The sequence below is a fragment of the Alosa alosa genome, chromosome 1, assembly GCF_017589495.1.
Source record: "Alosa alosa isolate M-15738 ecotype Scorff River chromosome 1, AALO_Geno_1.1, whole genome shotgun sequence".
Taxonomy (NCBI): Eukaryota; Metazoa; Chordata; class Actinopteri; order Clupeiformes; family Clupeidae; genus Alosa; species Alosa alosa.
The window spans coordinates 27,122,083-27,130,685 of record NC_063189.1 but is presented as its reverse complement, the minus strand read 5'-3'; the positions used below and the strand labels follow the sequence as shown (position 1 = coordinate 27,130,685).

Below are 8,603 nucleotides of genomic sequence, written 5' to 3'. Positions count from 1 at the left end.
TGCACTAATTCACAGAACTTCATTTGCTCGCCATTCAAATGGACCCAGCTCCACTATTAGGCCCAGACTCATTTGTCTTCCCAAATGAAGCCCAAAGTGGATTAAGCCTCCCAACTTTTTATCGATATCACTTATGGAGGCACTTATTTGCTTTTGATGAAGGGAAAGAGAGAGAGAGAGAGAGAGAGAGAGAGAGATTGTGTGTGTGTGTGTGTGTGTGTGTGTGTGTGTGTGTGTGTGTGTGTGTGTGTGTGTGTGTTTGAGAGAGAGAGAGAGAGAGAGAGAGAGAGAGAGGCTGTATGGCGATATCTAGAAACAAGTGCAAACTTTTGAACAGAAAGAGGGCTGTGCGGCCCAGAAGGCAGCCTTCCCAGCATGCCATGCCTGCTTGGCGCCCCCAGCGAGGCGTGACTTCCACCTCCGCTCCGCAGCAGATGAGCAGCGTGGGTACAGCTTGCACAAAAAGAATAAAAGAGAAAGACAAAGGGAGAAAAGAGAAATAAAAGATAAACTCCGCTTGCCACACACCCCCCTCCTCCACATTCAAATTTGAACCTTGGTCGATTGTGACGCCACCGAACCCTGGCTCTTGCAGGTTTTCCGGGCATACCCCACTAGCCTGCAGCTGTCAAAATTTTGACGTCTTAATCAAGCTCGGCCATGACCCCGGTCGGGTGCGGGGGAGGGCGGCCTAAAGCTGGCGCGCACCTCTGACCCCGTCCTGTGTTCCTCACCTCGAGGTCCTCACAGCCCCGCCTTGCTCCCCGACACCCCAACAATTGGGGCTCGGCTCCTATTGACGCCTCACGGGCCATGAGGCTTGTACCCCTCCCGGCCTGTCAATAGGCCTTTCAGTCAGGGGGGGCCCTATTGAACGTTCCCCCCCCTCTCCTCCTCCTACACACACACACAGACACACGAACACCCCCACCCACATTGGAGGTGAACCCTCAGGCCCACCTCCTCCTCCTCTACCTCCTCCTCCTCTTCCTCCTCTCTCTATGGCCTGGCCTTTCTTGCCTTCACACTTGGCCCTGTGAAACAGACAGTGAACCAACTTTATGAATGGGTAGGCAGGCATAGAGAGAGAGAGAGAGAGAGAGAGAGAGAGAGAGAGAGAGAGAGAGAAGAGAATGAGCATCTTTTGAACCCTTGTGTGCCTGCAAAGATGAGACTCTCCCCAGAGAAAACGTGCAATGAGATAATCTGCTCTCAAGGCCTAGGAGGCAGGGAGAGAGAGAGAGAGAGAGAGAACGAAAAAAAAGAAAGACTGGTGGCTGTTGGTGTATGGCTCCAAGATCCCCCATAAAAAGTGTACTGAGAGCCCTCGAGGTAAACGTCTACCATAAGGCTCGCCACAAAGACACACCATGGTAAGTGGAGCTCGTCACACCTCCAAGCCAAATGTTAATTGCAGTGGCTCTTAGAGGAAACATATACGAGGTGTTGTGGAGAGAACATGAGTCCCATTTGGGCTGAGAGAGCTCACAAAATGCTCCACAAAATGGCGACTGTCTTTCTCTTTCTTTCTCCACAGTAATCACTGGCAAGAAGGTGAACAGCAGGAAGAACAAACTGTTGTTTGGCACTGCGGCCACATTTCCCTTCGCACAAAAAAAGCATATTAGCAAAGAGTCCAATATTTGCTGAAAAGACAACAGAGAGATGGCCAAAAAAGGTCACAAAAATCGCATCAAACGAGGATAAAGTTCTCCAGCTGAAGGCCAAAATCAACGCTCCTACATTCACAGCTCTTGCAGGACTTGTTGGACACTGGCCAGAGATTAAGAAGAAACCATAACCTCCGCGGTAAAGAGCACGTACTAGCAGACCGCATCTCATTCCTGTGCTGTTAGAAAGACACTAAAAACGGGCATAAATATCAGCCTTGCCGAGCAACGGCCCCCTTATCTGGCCTGCGTGTTAAAATACCACATTTATTGAGACACGCTGTGTTATCTCCAACAAGGGTTAAGCTGACTCGAGTAAATGTGCTCTCCCATATGTATAACTCAGGCTCTCCCTCCTCCCTTGCACACTCTCAGGGCAGAATGAGCAACAAACGAGGGGGAGATGTAGAGGGACCTGGTACATGCCACCCCTGCCTGGCTCATAAAAGCCCCCCTTCGCCTGAGAGAAAAATGGCGGAGCAGCACCCACCCTAAGAAAGGCCCTCTTATTTCCTCATCCCTCCCTCCCTCCCTCTCTCTCTCTCTCTCTCTCTCTCTCTCTCTCTCTCTCTCTCTTTCTCTCACCACTACTTCCATAGCTGCCCACCCTGCGGCCCACACAAACCCACACAAGAATACACAAACTGCGACCGCCCGCTGAGAGGGCCAGAGCCACCCCCACACACACACACACACACACACACACACACACACACACACACACACACACACACACACCAACACCCCCTCTCGCCAGCCCGCAGGACCCCTAAATTACAGCCTGTATTTGTCATGCAATTAGGCTGCCCAGATAGCCGCCATAAATAAAGTAGAGAGGAGCGGCGAGGCGAGGTGGCCGTTCATCACGCCGCTGAAGCTCTGACCCTCTTCTGGACCAGTCGGGGTTTTTTACGGGATAGAAGAGAATCAGGGGAGGGAAAGAAGAGGGGGGAAAAGAAAGAGAGAAAAAGAGAGGGGTCGGGGCAGCTATTTAAAACTGTCTGGGTTTGTACTGAACAACCCCTCCTCTCTCTCTCTGCCCTTTCTGCTGATCCCCTTACCCCCTACCCCTGCTAGCGTTCTTCATTCTGGTGACCCCTGCATCACCCTGAAGCTAGACCGGCTCTCCATAACCACCAAGCTCGGCTCACAGACACCTGAGTACCGGGCCACACAGAACAACGAGTGAGAAAGAGAGAGACGAGTGCTTTACCAGAGGAAGATCATCTTTCAGACTTTCACAAACTCTCCCCCCTTTCACTCTGTCTTTCTCTTGTTCAATGTTTTTGGTTTACTCTGTAACAAGCCCTTCGTCTCTTGAGAGAGAGAGAGAGAGAGAGAGAGAGAGAGAGAGAGAGAGAGAGAGAGAGAGACATTGCGGGAGCTTAAAACTCATGATCTAATTACAGAGTTTTCCGCCCGACACACAACATGCGGCTGTTGCTCAAACAGAAAATAATTAGTACAAATATTTTTTTTTTACTAGCAGCTCCTCAGGGGGAGGTGTTTCTGATTTCAAACAGAGAGATCCATAATCACAGTCAGTGTGCCCCTAACTAGAAATACTGCCTCTTAATCCATGGCTGCCAGGGAGCCCCCAGCTGTTACTGCCTGTCTTACTTTAAACCATAATTGTTTCTGGATGAGGGAATTTAATGAAGCTTGGGGTTTATAAAAAAGATATGGTCTTATTTATATTAATATTATATATTTTTTCTCCCATCTTTTTGGTGTTAATTGCAAGCAGGTAAGGTGATTATTGTGTTCAGGATGCCACAAATTACAAAAGCAGTTTGTGAGGCCTAAGAGAAACCCTCTGTATTGTAGGAGGGGAGGGACTTCCTGCAACACAATGGTGGTTCCTCTTTGTTGAAAGTGCAAGGGGGTTAAAAAAAAGCCAGAGAGCCAAATGACACAAAGACCTATGAGGAACTAAGAACCAAAACTAAAAAAAGCACTGGATACCAAAAAATGAATTCTTCCTACAGTGTGGACCAACATCACTGATGTATAATAAGTGGGAATCAGGAACCAAATAACCAAACCACAAAAGCAAGAACCAAATAAAAAAAAAAAAAAAATATAATTATTCTATTTCTTAAGTTTGGTTTTGAACCATTTACAGCACAAACAGTTTGAGTAAGCAGCATTGTGGTTGTAGAGTCAAAGGTAGAATAGATGTGGATATCAGATCTTTACCTTGGCAGGCTCCTGACCGCTCCTCGAATCCAGGGTTGCACAGACAGTTGCCGATGGGCACCAGCCATTCTCCGTCCGCCCCGCAATACATCTTGGGAACCTCGCGCTCCTCCGAGTTGTCCACGCAGGAGCCGCGCACCTCCACCAGCGAGGAGGTGTCGGCACCCGTGGTGGTGTCCGGGAACTGCGCCAGGTTGCGCACGGTGAGCGGGCACTTCTTGTAGAAGATCCGCACGGACACCAGTGCGATGCAGGCGCCCACGTCCTGGAAGGCCAGGTAGAAGCCCTTCCGGGTCAGCACCCCGACGTCTCTGACCTCGGTGTTGAGCTTCATGATGCGGTCCCCGATATCCACCTGCGTGAAGCTCTCATCGGCGGCGATGGTGTCGATCTTGGAGAACTGGTTCTCACGAATGTAGCGCTCCTTGTCGTTGTTGGACTCATAGTAGTAGAGGTTAAAGGTCTCCTTGCAGGTTCCCATGACGCCGGGAAGACTGTTGCAGTCCCGCAGCGTGAACTTGATCTCGATGTAGACGCGCTGGGCCCCGCCGCGTGGGATCCAGTCTGTCCGGAGCCAGTTATTCTGGTTGGGCTCCATCACGTTGCACACTTGGTAGGTCCGTATGGGGGTGTTTTTCTCGTCCATGATGCTCACTTCTTCCCACTGCCAAATATAACACAATTATGAAATGGCTGTTTCTTTTTTTTTTTTTCATTTCCCATCCATTGCCAAGTAGCTTTGCATTCCAACTAAGTTTGATTAAAAATATGCTCACCAAGAGCTGTGATTACTTGAATAAAACACAACTGCAACATGTAACACCTGTCTTTTTGTTGAGATGGATGGAAATCTACACAGATTTGTGCTCAGTTAAATATCGGATACTATTCATAAAATGGGATGGTGAGGGCCTACCTCAATTAATAGTGTTTACATTAAAAACCCTCTTATGAACGTTTTAAAGAAACAGAAGTGCCTATTCTGGCAACATCATTCTTGTTTCTGCAGTACATTAGTTAATAATAGAACTCCTTTCAGAAGTCGGAAGAAGTCAAATTAAATATTTCATAGTCTTTTAAAATTCGTGCATTTAAATGTTTAAAACTATTGTATTAGTAAGACAGTCACTGTCAACCAACACACAGTGGTAGGAGAGAGAACAAAAATGAGCTTTTTCTAAAAGCTCTGCCCAGTAAGATTAATTTCGCTCTGTTGGCTCTAAAATTCTGACCATGTGGTTTGTTACACAGTCCTTGGTGAGACAAGTGTTCTTCCAATAGCTATCATTTGTAAACAATGGGCACAAACACCCTCATCAATGTCACATTCCCTCGATGTGATTACTTCCCTATTAGTAAGCTGTAATAACGTACAGCTCCAAAAGTTCCTTACTTCCTGCTGGTGAGAGCTAAAAGATGAGATGTGTAGAATTCAGGGGTGTTTTGAAAAGGGCTGTCATGATCTATGACGCTCTCTTTTCTTCTCCCTTTCTTACTCTTTGTAAGTCGACAGAAAACCCAGCTGCCACTGCGATAGAGCTGTACACTTCCACCGACTGTGAGAAGAAGGGGGGTAATTCGCAATCAAAGCTTGAATAAGGCCTTGACGGCTCTGCCAGGACCCTGTCAATCACTCGGTTTGGTGAGATAAAGCGAACGGGAAGGAACGCTCTACAAGAAATGCCAAGTTCACGATTAAGCTCGGCGAACACAGGCACATGCCTGATATACTAGCACGGAAAAAAGATCTTTAAATAATATATGACGTGTATACTAAATAGGCTATATTTCTGCTTTAGAAGACTAGGCCTATAAGGAAAAAATAGACACGTTGTCAGAATAACTGCTTAAAATCTGAAACGCAGGCAAAAAGACAGGCATGAAGCACATGTTAAGTCATCTTAAAGGAGCAATAATAGGCTACAGTAGGCCTACTGTACGAAAAAACATAATGTATGTTTTATCAATGTTGGTTTTGCATTGGCTTGATGGTAGTCAGCGTGGAGAGAAGAAAAACGGTAAACTGTTAAAAATGGCAAAACAGTAAAAATCATCCCATACCACTTGTGATTTAGCCTAGTGATGTTTGAGGGCGGCAGTAAATCGTATGCTATATGCTCATTTCAACACAAAGGAAATGCTTGTGGCATATGCTTAAAATGCTCTGAAATTGCAGACATTTTTATATTTAAATGAAGCGTCTTTTAAGAAGCTTCGTAAAGGAGTGTTCCAGATGCATTTGTAATTAGATCGGTAGAACTGAGCGGTTTTAATTTTTAAACATTGATTTAATATCTAATTGCTTAGGCCGATAGCCTACGCCGCCATTCAACTACTCAGCTTCACACTCGAATTATGTGTGTAACTTCTGAATTAGAACGCGACTTCACAAGTTATTAGACTTGGGCCTGGTCAGGCCTGGTGACCAGGGTGTGTTTTCTCTCTTCAGGGCCTAGGCCCGCGGTTATTTATTTTCAGATTGGTAGTGACTAGTGAGTCTGGTGAAGTCAGGTTAGGGTAGACTGTAGCCAGTATATGACCCGGTGTCCCTCAGTATTTTCGTAACTCCGTGCCTGCATGGCAGCCCATCTCCACAGTAGGTCTACATTTTGCTTAATTACTCACCCCTCCTTCCGTTGGACTGGCAACCCATTTTAATTCGCCTTGCACTGTTCTTGAGTCCAATAATGTCACTGTAAATAGAAGAAGACAAATATCAGCACTGGATGATGCATAAATACATTAGGTTACACTGTAGGGGTCCGTTAGGGTCGTACAGTAGGCTACACACCTAGGCCTTCTCTCCATTTCCAAGCCACCTACGCTCATTCGTCTAAATTATGCGCCTTAATGCTGATGTATAAAAATGGATCGTTGTACATAGACAGCAGCGCAAGTATTTACTGATCTCCTCCTTCAAAGCCCTTGCCTGGAACAGTATGTGTCCATATTTCGTTTGTTCTAGATGGCTAGAAATGTGATTGAGACATAAAGGCAATAATAGTTTAAATATACTGTAAAAAAATTACCTAACCATTAAGCTATTATCAAGTCACAATATAATATATGCTGAGAAGAGAGTGAGAGAGACAAAAAACATTCGCATAGGTGAGCAGACCTTTATTATCATGAAAGTATATGGCCTGGAATATATTCGACGTCCTCTTTGTAATGTCAACCTAATGGGTAATTTTGGAGAACTATTATGGCGAAACGAAAAAGTGTGAACATTGTTCAGCCTAATCATCAAATAATCTATCGATAGCCTTTTAAGTGTCTATTTGGACAATCTGATAATGTTGGAACCTACGTGTACTTGCGTCAAATTAGGCTATACAACTGGTTTAGGCTATTTAACAGTCACAATGGAAATCTTGTGCGAAGTACAGACCAGACCAGAAATGGTATAAAAAGACAACAGCATATGCTTGCATTAATGAGTTACATTTTCACGACTAGTATTCAAGCCATACCAATTTCCCATATGTGTACATTTCGTGGACAGTGTGTGCAATGCATAAATCTGCGTGTTTGCTATAACGGGACGAACCACGGTCATTTTTTAAAAAGCGCACTATCTGTCAGCAATTAAAAAGCTAAAATATGAACTTCCGACAAGGGTTTATTGTCGGTATTGAGGTAAAATTATTTGTGGCAATTCCATCATTGTGATATCCAACGCAGTTAAAGGGTAAATGTATGAGCTTTTCAAACTTTCGGGATATCGAAGACTGCAGTTTCCCACAGATGATGCGGCGTTTGGAGTTCGGAGCATCGCGCGAGCTCGACTTATTTTGCAGCGCACAATCACAGTCATATTCACATGATCAATCCATCTTTCGGGGGTAAAATATCCAAGCAAAGACGACAACCAGCTGCTGGCGATGCGCTTAAAATGAGCTCTTGGTGTGGACCAGATAAAGATACCGTGTAAGAAGTCCCACGAAGTAGTAGCCCAACAAAATCAAGTCCAAAGAGGCTGTGTTGTCTGGCGACCCTTACCTTCATTTGGGGGATAAATCCGTGTGCTCGAAACTATCGTAGAAATCCAAACCAGAGTCCAAGTTGAGCGCACGATTGCAGCCATTTGTGTCGCTTGTATCTGTGGTTCCTCGGCTCCGCGGACGGACCGAAGTTGCTCTTTCCCTGTGGAATAAGTGTTTGAGACTAATACACAGCGCTCACTGAACACTGCCAAGGGGCGGTTCTTCTCAGACTGACGCGACTACCACAGTCACGTCAAAACGCCTAAAGTCAACAGACACCTTCCGTCCCACTCGCAGGAAATCAAGCAGGGTCACGTTGGTAAGAATGATAATAGGTCTATGGAATGTAAATAAGGCGAATTTCTAAGTTTGTAACAGTGTTAGAAAAAAACAAACATTTTAAACGTTCTAAAGACTTTGTATATCAGCCTACATTCATTTGTGATTGATGGATAGTCTACCCTTCTTTTTTATTCTCTCACTCTGTGCATGTGTGTGCGCGAGCATGAACATGTGTGTGTGTGTGTGTGTGTGTGTGTGTGTAGTGGCTAGCGGTGACGCTCCGCAAACATTCAGACGGAATTAAAACATTTATCACAGGCAAGGGGAGGTTAAGCTATACGCTATTCCATATATTTAGCGAGCAGAATCTTGAATGGCTGACTGGGATGAGACAAGAAGTCCAAGTGCGCCGTCTACAGTTCCTCGAAGGAACTCGGGTTTTTGGTGTAAGCCTGGTCAAAAATCG

At 45.6% G+C, this 8,603-nt stretch overlaps 1 protein-coding gene across 1 annotated transcript in view; it reads right to left on the bottom strand.

Annotated features, from left to right (window-relative positions):
* epha4a (eph receptor A4a) overlaps positions 1–8,124 on the bottom strand; it is a 46,562-nt gene extending 38,438 nt beyond the window's left edge. The window contains 3 exon segments of the mRNA XM_048248624.1: positions 3,870–4,533; positions 6,495–6,562; positions 7,872–8,124. Coding sequence (XP_048104581.1) covers positions 3,870–4,533; positions 6,495–6,562; positions 7,872–7,956 — 817 coding nt within the window. The 5' untranslated portion in view covers positions 7,957–8,124.
* Positions 8,125–8,603: the final 479 nt, after the last annotated feature.